We start from the raw sequence: 22,274 nt of genomic DNA on the forward strand, positions 1-22,274 counted from the left end.
ATAAACATTAAAGTAAATGACGGCGAGCTGTAAAAATATGTAATATCATGTACTTTTTGAGAAAAATTACATAAAATATATGTTTGTGGAGAAGTACCTAACCTAATTGAAATTTATATAAAAAAAAAATATAGTAATTTTATAAAATACTTTTTATTTCAATCCACAAAATATAATATTAATAAATTTAGCTATCGTCAGTCAACTTTTGTTTCACTTAAATGTAAAATGATTTTATCTTTATACATCTGAGAAATACTCGGTAATCTAATGTAATCATATTTTTTAACTCATCTTTTTTTTCTAAGTATTCAGAATATTATAACAAATATTAATCAAAAAATATTATACGAAAGTATAGTTATAATTATTTATAAGAATATTGCGTTTTATAGTTTTCTTTTTTAATGTAATAAGGAAAAAATAGAGATAGTTATTAAAGATAATTAATATAGCGAAATTTAATAAAACAATATAAATATTATATCGTCATTCGTTTATTTTGTTTTTAAAGGCATTCTTTTAATAAAAAAAAAAATCGATAAATAGCCCATAAAACAAAAATACGATGAAAAAATTAAAAAGATATACAAATAAAATAAATATATATCATTTCTAATTCTAAAACATCGATAATACGTAAAATACATTGTTGAGACTTATTTAATAAACTGCATAGTGCATATTGATCGCGGGATGTTTATATTTTAAGTGTTTTAGGCAAAAAAAAATATTCCCAATAAATTCTCAACTTTTAGTGGACTAGTAATAATATTCACCAAACATGAAATAATTCAATAAGTCAAGTCAAATTAACGTTATTTAAAACTCATACATGTTGAACCATTATTTATGTATATAACGATAGATATCATACAAAGTCAATTTTTTAACGATTAAAATTTATTTTATCAATTAATCTTATTTGTGAAATTAATGTGTAAATAATTTTAAGCATCAACTTCGTACAACGTTTGTATATGCATATCAAATAAATATTATTTTCATTAATGTTATTGTATTATCATACTTCTTAATTTAATTTTTTTTTAATCATCTAGTGACGTTAAATGTCAGAAATTAAATTTTAAAGAGAAAATCAGTTATTTAAAAATTATAATATGTTAATGAAACTTAAACATGGATATTTTTATAATAATTTAAAAGTTTATGTTATATAAGAAATTATAGTTTATAAAATATTTTAACCCGTCACTGGTCGCGTAATTTTTTTTTTACTTTTTGCCGCGAGGAGTAAAAATTTTCCATTATATAAAATACAATTAAATAATACTTTTAGTCGGTACTTTGTAACTAACAACACTTATAATTAATTTTCACAAATAATTATATAATTTAAATTAAACATGCAGTACCTAAAGTGTTATAATTAATAAGAATGAAAAAAATGAAATCGAAAAAAAAAATGTAAAATAAGAAATTACTTTTCAGTTGAACGGGATAAATATTCTCCAAACGGATATACTTGTTCTCGACACGAGTTTACCGAACAAACTAAAATAGTTTTCGATAAAATAAATGTCATTATCGTATTATGTTTTGATTTAGATAAGTTAATCGAAATCAGGAATCCATATTACAGATAATTACGAAAAACACATTTATAAATACATTGTGTGATTATTTAACTCTCGCGATTAGTGGCGGGTTAATATTATAATATTGTAAATAAATATATTAAAATGATTTATTCTTATATTCTTACTAATCATAATATTAAGTGTATTTATGTTTACACTTCTAAAGTTGTGTAAAAAACATAGTTTTTGAATTATGAAATTAATTATCAAGAAATTGTCAAGTATATAATAAGTTTAAAAAAATAATACCTCATGTTATGGTTACAGGACAATGAACTCTATCATTTATAGACACTACGGAGGAAAATAATACCAAAAAGACTCGTAAAAACAAATGCACGCGTATAATATATTATTATAAAGAATTGGTCGTGAGTTGTATAGGGTATACAGCCGTGTTGTCACGGATGGAATGGCGGAGTGTGAAAAAAATAAAAGCGTTTCGAGTTTGCCTTTTTTGTTTCCCTTCTTTGAAGGTTTTTTACCGTATCCTTCGCTCGTCCGAGGTGGTAATAAAAAAAAGTGCATATCATTGTTGTTGTTGTTGGCATAGTCACTACTCACGATTAAAACGAATTTTATTGGTATCGCATTTATCCTTTGTGGTTTAGCCTTATCTTTTATTTTCATCGTATTACATTTTATGTGGTTTATTTTTGAAAAGCAAACATTCATGTAATTGGTTACGCGCAGCTACAGCATTATAACACTCACTTAGCATCTCTGGAGTAAGATGTATAAGGCATTAATAAGGTTATATGGGTTATAAGTACGATATTTTCAGCAACCTTGAAATATATTGAAAAGTATTTTTTTTTGTATTATCATGAAACTAGGAAATTAATGTGAATTGAAAGTTATTACGTCTTCATCTATTACACAACATGAATTACCAATGTTATCTAAAACCACGGTTTTAAGAAAAATAAAATGAAATTTCTTAATAAATAATTTAGTGGGAGTTTTTACTTGGACGAAATTGAATTTAAAATAAGTAAATACTAATCAGACATATACATGGTACATACTACGTCTTATATTATAGTTTTTATTTTCTATTTTATTTGTTTTTTATTCTTTAGTAATAATTACGATAAAACAACAAATTATCACAATTTAAAACTTCAGTAGAGACATTACTACACACAAATTCTATATTTTATAATATAATATTTAAACTGTTTTAGCTTTAAGTTTTCCGATAATTAAGTTAAAAAAAAGATGTGCAGTAATACGTTTTTTTTATAATATATATAATATCACAGTATATTATTAAATTGAGAAAGTATATATTATATGGCACTATGTAGTACCTACGAAATTAATAATGTTATAATTCAAAGATCACACTTTGTGTTACACGGCGCAATGTGCAGGCAATATAGGTACATGCATGCGTCGAGGAAATCATTTTGGATATCTGTCAGAGATGAGTGAAGTGCCAGCTAATCTCAACTTTAATATAATTATGAATTACGTTGGTTTCAGACATTGTGATGATAAGTTCGGCATTTACGTTGTTTTAATGTATAAAGAAGAATATTTATTAGTTTATTAAAAAAAAAATACATTTTGAAAAAATTATAACTATACTAATAGAGGTAATATTTTTAATAAGTATACGAGTATTTAAAGTCTCATAAATGATGATGAAAAATACTCGTGTGTTGATAATGCTTACAAAGAAAATTAGGTGGATACAGTTTGCTTATTTAAATATTTACATAAAAATGTTGCTGCTATTTCTACAATTTTGTTTTTCTTTAAAAAAAATGTATATTTCAACAACAGTGTTATAGATACACTGAACAATTAGAAAATGTTTATTTTCCTTTTATTAGTTTTTGCATTTCATCGTTAATTCTCACGCCATTTATAATAAGGTTTATATTATTATAATATAAGTTATTAGTATTTTTGGTTAATAATTCTAATAATAATACATTTATTTTTAATACAATTTTAGTATTTTATTATAATATCAATTCTTTATGTATTTTGGATATATTTAATTCTCAATTATCTTTGATTTATTTTTATATTTTAGTTTAGTTAATAATTTATACCTACTTTATAATTAATACAACAGCATGTTTTATTCTATAGGCTGATTTAAAACTTTATAAGATACTTCTTATAAAGTGTTTAAATCTTTAATCTCTCTATGATATTATACAGGGTGAGTTACCCACTAAAACAAGTTTTGAACATTTATTATGTAAATCTTGAATTTCATTAACATTTGAGTTTATTTAAAACCTAAAACATTAAATTCATTCTGCATAATCTGTCGTATTTATCTATTTAGTTTGGATATTATATCTTTAAAGTTAATTTAAATAATATATTTTACTCTTATAAATAGTAATTAATAATTAATAGTTCATTAAATTGTAAATTAATACATTTTTGTAAATTTACCAAACCAGATGCCATTGATAGTTTTTTGAAAAACTCAAATAATTTTTCTTGTACATTTCGAACGGTATAAAGTAAAATTCACGATATATTATGAACACACATAAAAATATAATGACGACGATAAATAAAAATAAACAATAGTACTTTATAATAATAATTATACTCAAGAAAGAATCATTTTGACAATAATCGCACCACATTATACTATTTAATATAATAACAGTATTCAATCTGCAGTTGATAATAATTATTTCGGTATATATTTCGTATAATATTATTCATTGCATACCTGTTAAAAATATTACGCGTGTTTCTGGAGTGGTCATTCCATACTATTGTAATAAGTGTATAATATCGATTTTTGGTTGCTCATCCATTTGCGTACCTGTGAGTTTTCCACCATGTATAACTAGATTATGAAACACCATTACTGCAGTGTAGTGCGTTACTTGTGTATTATTATTTAGAAGTGTACATCATTGTACTCGATGCTATAATTAAAAAAAAACTACTCATACAAAATATCCCCATAGTTAAACCATACTTTGATTAATACCTATCATAAGTTGTAATAACTGTTAAATATATTTATATAGTATTTATAATACGATTACACACGCTGTACCGTCGATTTAAATATTTTATTTACATTTAAATTTGTATGTGCTTAGCAGTTTAATAATTTAACATTAAATTGTTCTAAAATCTGATTTATGGAGAAAGATAAACTATATAAAATGTATGTTTATTAAATATCAGTTAAATTACATGAAAAAATTGACACCAATAAAGTATATTATCATAGACGAGCTGGAAAGCAATTGAGTTACAGATGTAACTTATATCTTGTACTTATAGATACGAATATACGATGTTGGTAGTAACTGTTAATTAAAATATATAAGTTAAAATTTTTCATGGTAAGCAATCTTAATTATTTTGATGTATCATAGGTCTTTTATATATTTAAATAATGCGGGTTATACATTTGTATTTAGATATCAATCCAAAATTTCATTTTTTTTTCAAGATATAGATTGATTTAGAGACATTGAATCGTCACAGATGCATTTTAACTTGTCACAAATTCCAAGGTTCCTATACATAATATGACAAAATTGTTGAGATGTTAGAAGGTATATTCTTAGAATTGATTTAAATTATCAACAAATAAAATATAATATTAAATATGCTGTATAGTATGTGACCTTCTATACAAATCATTTAGTGTACTACACGCAAATTTCATATTTGACTTTTAATGTATTTCTATTTCAACTTACCTTCGCATTTTACTTTGTATTCATTATAAATGTGCACATATTGTTTGGAATGTGTTGGAAAAGGCATTATGATTCATTATGCGAATTTGTATGTATTTGCATATTTTTTATGGCTGATCATATTAAACGCCAAGTAAGCATAACATACGTTTTACGGTGTTGTGAATTGAAAAACGAATATTTTTTAATGCATATTATTTTTTCTTTTCACATTTTTTTTAAATTTTAAACGCATATATTATACGTTTAAGGTCATATTTCGTCAACTGACTGCATTTTTCAGTACTTTTTTTTTTACCAAACATTATGACGTGTTGGTTTATGTATTGTTTTAACAATTAACAATGTTTTTTAAATATTAGATTTAAAAATATATTTTGGTTAAATTAATTTCTAGTAATATTTAACATAATATGTATGTAATTTTTAATATGTATCATAACATTTTTAATTATTAAAACTATGTTTGGGCGTTTTGCCAATTTACCATAATATTGTATTGCGACTAAAAACAGTAATAAAATGAGAGTAACATTCATATAACGTGTATTCTATTATTCTACATGGGAAAATGTAATATGTTTAATATACGTATGATCATATTATGATCATGTTTAGTATAATTTATATAATATACTCAATAACAATTGAATGTCTTTGTATACAGACTAAATTTCTTACAGCGTATTATACTATTGTATAATTTAAGCTGTATGATAAGATATCGTCTCATTCAATACATTATACTATAACCGAAGGTTTCTATAGAGAGAGGTGGAAGTTCAACAACTGATCAGAATATTGACAACTTTTGATGACTTGGTGAATGTCTTGAGAGAAACATATTTAAATAAACTCAGAGAAAAGATAAAATGACATAATTTAACAGTCACATATTTGACAACTCCATAGTCCAATAATGAGTATTTGTTTATCAAGTTTAATATTTGAATACTTTTATCATTTATTATTTATTTGTATTGTAAAAAAATACAATAGTGATAGCTATTTACGCGTAGTCAACCTTTTTTTTTTTTTTTAAGACTTGATGATTTTAATCTCACATTTATTCGATTCGATTACAACCGTAATAATTATTCAAAAACAACATCCTCCAATATCGAGATTTCAAAACAAATACAATTAGCGTAAAGTTTATTTTAAAACTATTGCTCGTAATTGCTTTAAAACGTCGGTAGTTGGAAAACTGTTACTGTAGTTTACAGGATATTATATATAAGGACAGAAGATAAAGTCGAGTACTCGGCGTACGTCAGCTCATTAAACTATGACATATTTCCATCCGTTGTCATAATATAATATTATCGTTATCAAAATAACGACAAGCTCATATTTTTTACACTCTGCATTACGATTTTTACATAACGTTTTGCATGTTATTAACGCTACGAACGATTCACGCAACATATATACACATCTGTTTTCTACAAGTCGTCGAAACAACTCGGCACAATGGCTCGGAAGAGGTCAGGATCAGAAGAAAAATGGCAGCGGTGGCGTTTGAATAAATTATAATATTGAAATTATAATAACACAACAATATTCTTTCATTACGTTTTATATTGCACGGTGAAAAAATAACCATAGTGTATGCATAATAATGAGATTTCTGTCATTTGATGATAATTTTCAAATAGACGTCGTCACCGCCGGAAATTTAAATCCGGAATTAATCGATACAATGTATATGTTATAATATGTATATAGTAGGTATACAAAGCGGTACTACTCACGTCGAATCGATCTCTTGGCCTATGAAAATGTATTTGAAACGCCATTTGAAAATAATTTGATATTCATCGAGCTGTTTGGATACGATAATGTTGATTCTATATGATTGTAATGGATCGAAAACAACGCAGTCAAGTAAAAGTTTTAGTAAACCGTTTATTCATTATACATAATATTTACAAACACGATCGGTGTTGTATATATAGGTAGTACATATTTACACGCAATATTTTTTTTATCTTTATACATTTCGTACACATCTTAGTGAATAAATTATGACTAGTTTCGATCACGCGTCACTATATTATAATATTAACACGCGTTTTAATTTATATATTGTGTAATGCGCATTACAATACATTATAATATTTTATTATTACTATTCACTATTATTACCGTAACAATACTTTAAATTATGTACACATTTTTTATTCGTAAAAACATAATATTACGTACAATAAACAATATTATGTGTTTTATGATAATTACATAACTTTACTATGTACAAGTTTTATAGGCAATCATTATGCCACGTGTCTAAGACTAAATAAGTATCTCTATTTCGATTTCGCACAGGTAACGCTTGCACGGAGATCGTGTACGACCTACAAAATATATGATCTCACTCGCGGCTAAATAAAGTACGCTGCGAACATATTTTATTTTTTTTTTGGATATCGCTACGAATATTGGAGTAGCCGAGGGCCGAACTAAGACAAATTAAACGGTCCGATAACAAGTTGTACTACAGTGTATCGCTGAGATTCGACAACGATTTGAACGCATAAAATCGTCAAATCTTCGCAGTACACGTATTTGCGTGCAAACAATATATATATATAGCTAGGTCGTATATGATATTTTATAATTTAATTTTGTTAAAATTTTTACACTATCATTAGTATCATTATTAAATAATTACATTATTTTATAAACATAAAGGTAACGATCGATTTAGGACGTAGTTAATCATAATAATATAATAATTCTATTTTAACTTAAACGTATATATAACCGCTCATATTGTTTATTTCTAGAGATCTTAATTTTCCCTACGAATTAAGTATCTATACATTTAGTATTTTGGTCGTGCGCATTACACACATCGGCATAACAATATCGTTGTCGTTGTCGTCGTCGCCGTTGTTGTCATTGTTGTTTATATATTTTTTTTTCTCGAAGTCTTCGCGACTGGAATGCACAAGTACCTATGCCGACGACGAAAACACGTGATTTTGGAGATTGTCACTTAAATCTATATATAAATATTAGTGAACACGTAAGAAGTATATTATATATATATACAATAATAATTATACAATCAGAAAACGTTCGCAATAAATTATAATAATATCATGATGAACACTTTTGGACGATGTCAAGCGGATTTTTCGAAGTTTTTTTTATTCCGACGGGAGTATGACATATTGCACTGAATTAAGATATTATTATATTATTTATAACAGGTTTACGAGACACGTCGGAGTGTATAATACTACGCGTCTCCGAATGAATGATGGGCAACGGCAACGATATGGCGTTAAACGCGCGCCGAAAGTACAAAACGGGTCGGGACCGGATTAGAATCGCTATCCGGCCTAATATTATAATGTGTTACGCGCGTTAAAAAAAAAATGAACAATAACAACGACGAGAACAGTAACGATGATAATAATAATAATAATAATACGATAACAGCTGGTAAAAATAATATTACGAAAAACTTTCTTTTTTTTTTGTACCTACAATAATAATAATTATATATAAAAAAAAAAAAAAACACTGTATATAATATAGAGGTACACGACGACGTCTCGTCCGCTGAAAATTTATATGATAATATAATATTTTCGTCGGATAAATCGGCGAGACGGAAGCGGAGGACGTGGGTGCCGCCCGGAAACAAAAAAAATGTTCGGGCGCGTCAGGCGTTCAGGTTCTTGGTGAGCAGCAGGTTGTTGTGCGGCCCGGAAAAGTGGCGGACCAGTTGCTGGAGCGTGTCGAACGTCATCTGACAAAAGCAGCAGTTGAACGCGGCCGCCGTCTCCTGGTCGGCGGCGCTGGTGCCGGGCGATATGACGTTCCTGTGCACCGAGCACAAGTGCTTGAGCAGATGGGCTTTCTGCTTGAACATGGCCACGCAAAGGCGACACGCGAACGGCTTCTCGCCCGTGTGGACGCGCAGATGAGTTTTCAGGTTCCAGCTCATGCCGAACTGCTTGCCGCAGTAAGTGCACTTGTACTCGCGGCCAGCGCCACCCGCACAACCGGAAGACTTGTCTTCCGTGTCGGACGACGACGCCGCGGACGCAGGTCCGGCCACTGACGCGGGCGAACTGTGCTGGTGAGCCTGGTGCTGGTGCTGCTGCACTTCCGCCGCCGACGCCGGTTCGGACGACAGCGACATCGGTTTCACGTCTGCGGAGAGAAAAACGAAAATCCCAAAAGTCAGTACGGTATAGTATAATACAATATAATCTATGATTATGTCACACTTAAAATAGCGTTAAAAGTTTGGACGAACCGATCTCCTTAACTTTTGTGGTGGGACACATGTCCCTTTCGCGGTCTTAAAATTGATAAAATCTTATTTAAACTCATTGAAAAACATTATCGAATGCTGTTTTAATCTTTTTGAGTAGTAAACGTTTAACAACATGAGTGTCTTTTTGGAATAGTTATCATATTATCGTTATTATTCTCAAATTCTCACTGTGATAAATTTGATATGTGATTTTAATTTTTGAATTTTACGTTTTGGCTGTACATAAATAATAATAATAATAATAACGTTATTATTAATATTATTAGAATATCACTAGATAGCATAGGCGCATAGAAATATATAATTTTATAATATATTATTGTATAATAATTATCATATGTGTTTTATATGATTATTTAAAACTAAGTGCCCCAATAATAATATTATTGTTATCGACAGAGAAAACCAATGTATGTGTAACTCGGAAAATATTTATAGTGGATGTTATCAGTTCGATAGTAATATAATAATATAATTTAATAAAAAATTAAGGCATGGCACAGACTGGAACAAAAATACAGAGCATGCTATAAGCAGACACAAAATTGTATCGCCCTCGACGCAGTTATCCGTGGCGCAAAATGATAATAAAATGTTTTAATTTTACAATTATACAACACCCGCGTCGTTACACTAAATGAATCCAGCGGGGTTTCGATAAGTCCTGCAGTAATAAGTTTAATGCGCACATATGTGGGTTAAGACAGCAGCTGTATTAGAAATAAATAACGATTCTTTTATTTCTATAGTTTTAACTAACTACCGTGAGATATTTGAAAAATTAAATATTAAAAAATTAATGTCCTCGTTTTCGAAGAAATGTTATCACGGTGATCTTACTCATGATTATGTTCTATGATGTATATAATTCTTTTGATACATCATAATATTATTATTACTATTGCTATAGCATGGTCTTATATTGGTGATATGGACAATCAACATAGTAGAATTTTTAGAATTTTTTGATGTACATGAATTTGTTTGATCGTATCTTGCAACTTGCAGGTCGTAGGATTTATTGAATTATACCACTATCCCCACCAGAAAAAAAATGACTTCCCCAATATCTGACAATGTGATAAAACCAAACTATTGGCACACTTTTTTCTTTGATGGAATTAAGATATTATTATATTTTACTATGCGACCTATCAAACTTGCATAAAATACCTGTTCACGTCATATTATATAATATCGGACTGTGCATTCTTCGAGCGCACTTACGAAAGGTCGTATAATTATTATTATTATTACATTATATTGTCCCAAAAGTTGTGTAATAATAGGCAGGGATGGAGAGGGCTACTTTATACGTGGAATAACACAAACGTTTGAAAACTTTCTTCGTGCCGGTTCCCGTTTTAATTACGTCGTGGCGAAACCTCTTGGCGGACGCCAAAGTTTTTGAATTTCGAAACCTCCACTTAGTGAGAAATTACAATATACTTATACATGAATATACGATATTGTTAGTTAAACGTGCCATTAGCACGCACGCTGTATAATATTACACAATGTGATGTTTTGCTCTCATTAGTACTATACGTGAACGAATATTGACCGGTTAATATTTTTTAGAGGAAATAAACATGATATATTATGCAAGTAATATTTTATATTAAATATGTCAATAATATATACACGATGACCCGACAATATTTTAATGTTCGTGTCAGGTTTGTGTATAACTGAAAATATATATTGAGAACCGTCACAAAGATCTGTACAGATTCATGCGAATTTGGTGTGATTTATTTCCCTATACACAGATAAATCGCGAATATAGACAGCGTGCAGAAAAATAAGATATCTTTTTCGTTTTTATAATTTCTAAAATTTCTTATGCGCAGTTTACTATTGAGTGCTTTACATTCAAGTCACAATATCCATAGATCCAAAGAAAAAAATGAATACGCATCTATGTAACTAAATACAGCCGAGGAGTTGTCGAAAAATGTCAGCCAACTGAAGTGAATTGTCAATAATGTTATATTGCTATCATGTTACTCAGCCTGACTATTTATAATTTAATAAATTAAAAACTTAGGTAGCTGCAGTCCTATCTATTCTTCTATTATCTATAGGTATATCTTAATATTATAACGAACAACGTACCGGACGATGGTTTCCAGGGTGAACCGTTTTCAGAGAAACTGCCGAACGATGACGACTGCGTTGACTGCCCGGACGGTGGAGGTGGACTGCAGTCGTTGTCCGATTGGGGTGGGGGTGGCGGCTGTAGCTGGGGAGGCGGTGGTGGTGGTCTGTAGACGCCGGAGTCCTGAGATCTGGACCGGCCCATATAGATGGGTGTCCTGTGCGGTGGAGTGTCTCGACCGTCGTCGTCCGTGGTCCGTGGCTGGGTCAGCGGTGGCTGTGGCGTAGACCCGAACGGGTGGTGCACAAAGGAGCTGAGAGACTGCGTGATCTTCTGGTGCCTGAACGCCATTTCGTGGAAGTACATGGGCACAAACGGCGGGTTCTGGGCTGGAGAGTTCTGGAACCCGGGCTGTTTCTTTCGCTTCCTCGGAGTCACCTGTACAGAATGGTCATGGTTAAAAAAATATCTTTGACTAGAAAAAAAAATATATTTTTTATGGTAGGTTGGTTTTGAGAGAAGAGAAATATTTATGTCCTTTCAATATATAATTATAGGAGTAAAGGACCACCAAACTAGAAATTTATTTTCAGCGATGACGAATTTAGACACAAAAATTGAAAAAACATATTTTGTAATATTAATTTATCATATTTGTTCATATATATTTGTATGTATATTTTAATATTTTATGAAAATAATTTACGTTTTTATTTTATACTTAATTTTTTAACGTATTCAACCAGTTTTCCTTCACATTTCATGAACACCATATTTATTTTTAATGAAAACAATGTTGTAATACGTTAATATATTATTATAATGAAACTCATAATAAATAAGTTGTGTTTTTTTTTTAACTTTGAAGAATTTTTTTTAGTAACATAATATAATAGTATTATATCCTTAAAATCATTAATAAACTTAACCAAAATGTCATGAATATAGTGATATCTGTAATAGACATGAATGGGCAGCGGAGTAAATAAAGGGGATGCTATATTATATGAACGGGAAACAATAAACTTGCACCCCAGTACATAATTTATATTATAAACATAAAAGTCCGATTATGAGATAGAATATAATACATTTACGTAAATCAAATCGTTTTATTTAAGCATAGTGTGGAACGCTAAATTAGCATAGTTTAAGGTTATATATATATATTTATTAACATGATTAAAAATAGTTCAGTATTTTTTATTTTTTTTTTATTTGGACAAATACTTTATTATTTAACAATATTAAAATGTTCTAAAAGATAAAAGACTAATAAAAATAAATCTAAATCTAAGGGTAAAAATATTTATATGTTTAAATAGATACAACAATTTATAAAATGTGTTTTGATACATTATATTTTTATGTATATCATAAGTATTTGATTTAATTTTTTTATTTAAAATTTGATATAGCTTAACGTATTATTGGGGTTTTGCAATTTGTTTTATTAATCCAATTTATTAATAGCTTATGATACTTCAATAATATTATATTTTAGAGAAGTTTCAAATAGTTTCTATTTGCCAATTGTTTTACTATGTAAGTCTGGCATAAATGTGCATAAATTATGTGAATATACAGTTTGTTATCAAAGATACAAAGATATACAATACTACAATATTATGTTAGACGAAGTAAATAAAAAAATATTCTTCAGAACGCGTGAAATCAGTATAATATTATAATAATATTTATGTTTTGCGAAATATATTTCTATACGAACTGTACATTTAAATAATTATTATTTACTAGACAAGAAATGCAAGAAGTTAATAATTTAAGTTAATATTATAAGTCAATATGCAGTATAAATACGTTTTCGTTTTACTCGTGCCAGAGTTTTTTTTTTTTTAACTCGCAAGTATCATAAAATTGCAGTAAATCGCATTAAAATAATTTAATATTAATCAAAATAATATAATAAATACATACAACGTGCATACTTCATAACTTCATAAGTTTTTAAAGCTTCTATTTTACGTCATACGAACAAATACTGAATGCATATTTTTGCACTATAAATATCGATCGCTGTTTACTACATCAGTATATGAATTGCAGAAAATGAGTGTGAATGGGAACGACAAGGGAACAATAAAATCTTTATACAGATTTAATAGTTTAAAATCGAAAACAAACAGTGAGTTTGTGACAATGATAATTTAAAATATGTTCCAAGCATGGATAAATATAATAGTATAGACAAAAATTTAATACAACTTTTGTGCATAACTACTCATTCGACTTTTCGAAAAATATAAATTAAATCATACTTTGACAGATAAATTTAATTTTGCGAAAATCCAATCAAATATATGTTTTAATAATCAAATCAGGTTTTTGATTTGTTATCTCGATATTCTTAAGAGCTGAGTGGAAAAGTTATGAATTCCATTCATAATACAAGCCTGGTTGTAATATTATTTCGTTTTATAGAATAAAAATAGAGTTTAAACCAGTCGGAGATTTAATAGCGTTAATATTACAACATTTTAAGTACCGCTAGAGTTATAAAATGTTGGTTATTAGTTTTTATGAGATCAGTGTCGTCCATGTGAATAAATGTGAATATTTGACTGACTTAAATAATAATATATGTATATATATATATATATATTAAAATATATAATTTATATGTTATGTATATATATATATATTAAAATAATAATTTATATGTTATGTATATATATATATATATAAACCAAAATATTAAATCACACAAATAATTACAAAACACGTGCAGAAACCTATGCCAGCATTACAGTTTATTATGAAAACGTAAAAAAAATTTTAGGTAAAAGAATTTTATTTTCGAAAGAAATTTAAAAAACGTTTCATATTACTACACAACAAGTCAAACAAGGTCACACTAATAACGTTCACTTCAATAATAAATTTATTTAAAGATAAGTTATAAATATGTACGTCACAATAGATATTTATTTTAATCGTCACTAAAAAAAGATTAGATAGTATAATGATAAAATCCAAAACTACATCCCTAGTCAATTTTTGAATGCACAGCTTTGATAAATATACATAAAATAATCACATAAATATAACCCTGATTATATATATATTATATATACTCTATATTATGACGTGCCATATTATCAGCGTCTAAAATAGATTTTTTGAAACAGAAAAGCCAAAAAAGCCACCGCAGAATACGTATTACGTAATATTGAAATTTGGTCACATAAATATGTATAAAATTATATACATATTATATAATATTACATAGCGATTTCATTATTTGCTGCAATATGTTGGGAATTTTATCATGAAATAGAGACAAATTAATATTGCATCACAATCAGTAACGCATTTTGGTCAAGCAAATTTTTTTTCAAAATTATGTGAGAACCAATGTATCGGATGCAAGTTTTCGAATGATTTAATGCCATTGTTGTTGAATAGGTAATCAAATAAGCAAATTTAGTTTTTTGTTTAAATTAAAATAAGTTACTTTGTTACAAACTTCCATTTCGTATTCGTGACATTGGACTAATAATTTTTAATAAAAATTTTAAGATACAAAGACTCTAGTGTAAACTAAAAAGGTCAGTTTAAAGTATACTCAAACTGATCGCAACTATAATAGCCTAAACCAATTTTTGGGGAAAACTTATTGTCGTTATTGATTAGTAGAATCCTTGTAGTAAAATATAATATAATATTATTATGCGTACCACGTAGTCGGCGGGATTCAACCTAGCATCTTTACTGTCCGAATCATTCGTCTCTTCGATCTCGGGATCCAAGTTTGGTTCCGCCGGGTCCATGTACGGTAAGTTTACTTCGCAACTGTACTGAAGCTGCGAACTTCGATATTCGGTTTCGACCCAGTGTGGTTCACGTTTTGGGAATGGTTGGAAACCGTTGTGGTGGTATTCACGTTCATGATGGTGTACATAGTCGTCGAACGGCGAACTGCTTCTCCTCCTCAACTTTCGGTGGCTCTCCTCGAACTAAACGTATGACAAACAATATATTATACATGTAAGTAATCAAGTTATCATATATTTATAATTTATTGATGCATACTAAATATCTGAAAATCTATAAATACGTTTTTGAAAAACCATAATTAAAAACCCTTCTATTTTTTTTCGTTTTATAACCTGAATTGAAATATTTTTTAAAACAAATGTATATTATTAATTCATTTAGTATATTGAAAGTATAGTATTTTAATAATAGAGTATTCATGATAGGCGTTAATTGGCAATGATATACCCTGAAATAGTATTTAAACTTGATATGTCAAAAGAAAATTATAATAATCGATACGTCTTGACTTCTGTATATTTTATCTGTCTATAATTTACTCTCAGCGATATTAATCAATATATTTATTGTTTTGTCATATAAGCTTAAAAACATATCAACTGGACACACAATTATGTCCGTGTTTAATCTGTTTTCTTAGAGAAATAATAGTATCTCACGTTTTAAAGCGATATTATATCCGTCACTACTGTCGTTTTCGACACACTTTGCGCTGTTTTTAGTATCAAATTCAAAATATTATTTTGAGAAATATTTTTTTATATATCTTTATAAATATGTGCTATATCTTTATAAATTGAGACGTATAAAATATTTTATAGTAAAATTGAAAATAACCTTATTTTTAATTTCTGTATAATAATATTACACCCTTAAGATGTTGATTACGTACAAAAACTATCATTAACGAATCATCGATAATTCAATTTTTTTCATTCATAGAATAAATGAACTTTTTTTTGATACTTAAACGTACGTTAAATTTATTTAACAACAATTTAAGGCAAGACAGGTATAATATTCAAATACCCCCCCCCCCCCCCCCCACACACACACACACACACACATTAAACGTGTTAAGGACTCACTTTAGACACCCGCCAGTTAGATTGGGTGACGGAGGTATCCTCGTCGTTTTTCGTGTCGATGGATAAATTTACGGGCACGGACGATCGTCTCCGCCGCTTTTTGGGGTGTACTTCACACCGAGACGCTGGTGACAGGTTTTCTGGATCCGTCCTCGTAGACAAGTCCGATGACGCAGCTGACGGTGGTTGTCCGGGTGGTGGCGGTGAAGTTGACGAAGCTGATTCGTACATAGCCCGTTGCCACGTGTCTGATCGAATCTCCAACAAATTCAACAAGCTGACTACCTCGTCGAATTCGTTTTCCTGTAAAGACGCAATACATGTATATAATATAGATTTATTATATATACACATACACATCAATAACTATGATGACAATAAATCCATATTAGGTCAAGTCCGCGGTTACATATAATGTATATTCGGATGTCGTAATTTACATTTTAGAAATTATGCATATGTATTTGTTTCTCCAGTTTTTTTTTTATTTGATTTAAATAAAATAAAGTATGGTCAAATAATATGTATTTGTATTTTAGTCTATAAAATACGATAATACACCATTTCAATATCTAAAAGTACCTATAATAGTGTTTTCTATCTGACTGCACTAACGCTCACCGGTGTATACATGAGTGTCATAAAATTAATTAATATCACTATTATAACCAATGTATAATAAATACCACAAATTCCATTATGATGATGTAGTATACATTTTATCTACAAGAGTGTAAAAATACAACATCATGAATTTCAATATCCGAATGTTGTGTAATTAGTGAAAATAAATTAACGAGTTGGAAAACAGCAGTATAACATTTATATCAGTGGACGACGAACACCCGACGATCAAAGGTAATCCGATTAAAAAAAAAAAATCACATCCACAACTATGTCAAACTAAAATTGAAGTCTCCGAATCAATAACCAATAACAACATCTCGAGACGCGAGTCGGGAATAAAGTGGTTGTATTTATTTAAGTATGTGAAATATAATAAAAATTACAACTCCGATAAGTTATAAGCAAATAATAATATATTTTTGTCAACCATTCAGTGTTTCATGTTTGACTAACCCGATTTAACCGCGTGGTAAATATCATTAAATATTATTATTATTTATAATAGTATATATTAATGTATTATAACACTTACCAACACGCTGGCCTGTCCGGTGTAAATAAAGTCCAGCACCGTTTTCATGTGAGACTCCTTGATCTCCGGGAACTGGAGCACCAGGTTGTGGTACATGCACACGTTGTCCTCCTTGAGCAGCCGCCGGACAAGCGGGCTGACGGAAGCCAGCACCAGCGAGTGGGCCCGGATGGTGGCGCCCTGCTCGCACATCAGCTCCATGTCTGAGTGCTCGTCGCCGGCCTGTTGGATTTCCGCCATCAGGTACACGTGGTGGTTGCCATAGTGCAGGGTCAATGGTGCGGCGTTGCCGCACTCAGAATCAGTATCATACATCATTTGGCTGTGGCTGTATGACAGAAAAACAAATTCTAGGTAAGTATATATTTTATTTATAGTGTATAATATGGTGTGGCTTGTACTATTTAATGTATAATAGTAATAGATAAAACACTACCGTTTAGGGTAGTTTTCACGACAGACGACGAGAATAAAAATAAATGTTTTAGTACGATTCGATGTATATACGAGTACGAATATCGTTTTTTTATAAAACTTAAGAATTTTAACAACGATCATAAATATATGTGTAGTTTTGTAAAAAAAAAAACGAACAACGTGAATCTTATGCGTGTATTGAGAATCAATGACTTTTATGAATAGGTAAATAAAAATTTCAGTAAATATTATAATGTATAATTAACTATATTATAGGGATCGATGTAATTGATCATAGCAACTATAACGCGTATCATGTATAGAGCACATATTTAACTCTGTATAATATTTATTATCGCCCTATCAATAAACAATAATCAATCATGCAGGATGCAGCATATGAAATATTTTTATGATATTTATGTATATATCGAAGAATAAATTAAAATAATATGTTTAAACCTTTGAAATCAAAACAAAAACTGATCTAGATTAATACATCATGTCCTATTTGTTTAACGCTATTGCCCGACTATATGCGATAAATGGTTTTAATATCTTATTAATCACGAACAAAATATAACAAAAAATACAATTAAAAACTGTATAAGGTCTCTTTCGTTGAAGGGGCCGTTTAACTTTTTATTAAGGTTTTGTTTTAATATTTTCACATATCAATTATTATGACGATCTATATTATGAGTATTATGAGTAGTTTCACATATTGTACGTATAGCTAAATGAATATACTTGCACAATGTACACTCCTATAACGTCTACCGCTATAAAATACATGATAACTGATGATAGATAACATTTTAATTTAATTTATTTTTCGATCGTTTTTATAATAGTTTAGTTTTATTGAAAGGCAATAGATATACATTTCTATATATTAATGATGTGTGTGTGTGTGTGTGTGTGTGTGTGTGAAAATAAGCACCTTTTTCAACGATACTCTTGAGACATACAGCACGTAACAAATTATGTTCCCAAAAATTAACACTGTAGCAATACAAATGGTATTTTTCGAATTTTTCTTTAATTATATAAGTCATAACACTTGTCGTATACATATTATATAATATGTATTCACGTAAAAATTAAGTTAAGTCCGGTATACGAGTGTTTGCACATTTTATGTTTTTACACCAATCATGTGCAGTAGTATTCTCAATTAAGTATTTTATATGTAAGTATAATATGGTACTATTATAATACAATAATTGTAGTGATTAACGTTAATGATAAATGAAAAAAACAACTCGGATACACGTTTTAATAACAGGAATTAAGTAGCATAAACATCATCTACTGTAGATGATAAGAAATTTAACGAAATATGTCGTATAGCTCGTGTTTTGACAGCAATGAATTTTTTCAACTTGAAAAACATCATAAGAATATAATTGATCATCGCTTACCCGAAAAGTGTTTACTATAACATATTATATATTATTATTGAGACCCAAATATTCGACGTCTTGACTACAAAAAAACAAGCGCGTATTTACGTCACTGGACTTGGAACTCAAGCACCACTACTTCACCTATTTAACTCATAAGGATTGCACACAAATTGTTTTTGAGCTAAGTCTATAACAACTATAAAATATGTTCATTGTACTAGAAAATATATTGAAATCGGTAAAGTACTTAATTTGTTTTTGATTATGAAATATACGCGCATGCTTAAGTTTCCATTTTTAATGAACTATTTTACTTAACGTCCCAGTTGCTTCCCCACCAATTACCGTTTATATATTATCTGTTCAAACATTAACTATCGATTTTTATCGCGACGTCAACTCAACGTAGGTTTGCCTATTAAGCTGAACTAAACGTAAATCTTCCGAAAAACCAAACAAACAAAATACCACCACCCAATCACAAGAATTTGACAAAAAGATTTGTCGTATTTTAATGGTTATTATAGAAAATATTGTTATTACAGTGCAGCTGATGGCACTTCACTGAAAGTGAAACGTGTGTCACTCAAAACCATCCTGATTATACCTAAAACGCCTTGTCATTCGTTTATATTATTATAATATCGCACATACAAATCCTTCGATTTTAAATGGCATCAACTCAACAAATAATACTCGTTGTATGTATTGTAGTCGACATATTATTATATATAATACATATAATATTAAAATAATATATTATTAAATAGTTGAAGGCAGCACAATTTTTCAATATAAACTAATCTAGCGTGAGACTGTCAATCGCACGTATTTTTGTGTTCAGGTTGTAGGTATATAATATGAATTAGAACATAAATAATAAATATGATATATATCAGTAAGAAACAGTGTTAATTAAAATACTTAAAATTATAATAGTATTGTGACTCCGTAGTAATAATATTCAAAAATATCAATAACAAAGAAGAATATAAGTAGGGTAATTAAATTATATTAAGCGTAATCGTTTTCAAAATATATAAATGTATCATTTATCATCTACGATACTTAGGAAGTAAGAAATATGTGATGTGATTTCATGTGATTCTTACACGCACGTACATTTTAGAAACTGTTCATGTATGAAAATATACCAAATGTTATGTCTAACCTGACAAAGGTGAATTGTCCATCTCGATCGAATTAATTCGCAAAGCGAATATTACAATATTATATTTGATTTACCATTTACGGCGGAAAACACTATTTTTAGATATTAGTTTTAGAACACGTCAAAATTACTGAGAATGTCATATTATCGCAGTGTACGATATTCGCAGGTTAAAATAATATTTATTTTTATATTGTATCTAGATTACATTTAATCGCATAATAATTTAAGAACTCTAAGATTTCATCGGGTAATACATTTACAATATATACTCGTACATTATAATCGCAAAACACGCACTACCGACTGCCACTTTAACTATGAAGGATATTTTTTATAGTACTCATGCAGTATGCTAAACTGTACAGATATGAGAGCAACAACAACAATAATAATAATAATAATAATAATAACGTTCCTATTTACTATAATATATATATATATATATATATATATATTGATGTATTTATATACGTACAGATGGCCAGACTACACATCACTAATCGCTCTAAAATCATTGTATGAAAGCCGTCGTTCGTTGTTTAATTATTTACTATCGTGAGACGACAAAAGAAATGAGAGGAAAAAATTGACGCGTGGAATATTATTATAAATACCACGCATAATAATCGCACACAAATATGGTTAACTTGTTGCACTCGAGCTCGCTCCGATACGCATACACAAACACACACACACACACACACACGCCTACACACCTGTTGACGGTGCAAGTATAGTATAACGCGTCCTATATAATAATATAATAGCCGTATTAAAGTATAATGTCGTGAAGAACGAAATGGCGTGATAATTGAAAATGTGTATAATACATATTATATTATTATTCTAATTGATTTATTTTTAATGATATATATATAGCATATATTTATAAACGGCACGTCGATTTATTTATTTGGAGTATTTTATCCTATGGTATCCTACTAGGTAATCGCAACTACGACAAATAATTTTAGCATATAAATTCGATAAAGAGAAAAAAATGCATTTATAGTGATGTGTCAATAACTTTTATATTTGAAAAAAAACCTATAAAAATCGTATGACATTACTTTTTTCAGTTAAACTGTTTATATATTTCACGATGTTTTTGGTTTTTTGATTTGTATGACTATGGTTTTCTGTTAATTTAATAAAACAATAATAATGAAAACAAAACAAAATAAATAATTTATTATATTGATTTGTGGGTAGTAAAAAATAATTATATTAGCGGATGTAAAGTGTTACATACTATCCTTATTACAGCTGCAGTTAACATATTTTGTTTGATCAACGTTTTAATGTGCACATGTATTTATTGTATAGCTTTGTTATCTATAACATACTTTCGAAGTTCACTTAAAAAAACTTCTCATTTTCGTTTACACATAAAAACATGAAACAAATAAATCTCATAATAATTTCTATAAAACTATAAACACGTGTAATATGCGTGTAAATATTATTATATGGAACAAAAAAAAAACGTTCCTTTTACACTGTTGCCAATGGATAAATTGCACAGG

At 28.8% G+C, this 22,274-nt stretch overlaps 1 protein-coding gene across 1 annotated transcript in view; it reads right to left on the reverse strand.

The window, feature by feature from the left end:
- Positions 1 to 7,193: 7,193 nt before the first annotated feature.
- LOC114131250 (transcription factor Ken 1-like) overlaps positions 7,194 to 22,274 on the reverse strand; it is a 39,940-nt gene continuing 24,859 nt past the window's right edge. Inside the window, exons 2-6 of the mRNA XM_050202838.1 lie at positions 17,749 to 18,076; positions 16,590 to 16,892; positions 15,402 to 15,680; positions 11,721 to 12,141; positions 7,194 to 9,475 (exon numbers count right to left, since the gene is read on the reverse strand). Of these exons, the coding sequence (XP_050058795.1) occupies positions 8,982 to 9,475; positions 11,721 to 12,141; positions 15,402 to 15,680; positions 16,590 to 16,892; positions 17,749 to 18,066 (1,815 nt within the window). The 5' untranslated portion in view covers positions 18,067 to 18,076 and the 3' untranslated portion in view covers positions 7,194 to 8,981. The remainder of the gene's footprint in view (positions 9,476 to 11,720; positions 12,142 to 15,401; positions 15,681 to 16,589; positions 16,893 to 17,748; positions 18,077 to 22,274) is intronic.

The sequence above is a fragment of the Aphis gossypii genome, chromosome 3, assembly GCF_020184175.1.
Source record: "Aphis gossypii isolate Hap1 chromosome 3, ASM2018417v2, whole genome shotgun sequence".
Taxonomy (NCBI): Eukaryota; Metazoa; Arthropoda; class Insecta; order Hemiptera; family Aphididae; genus Aphis; species Aphis gossypii.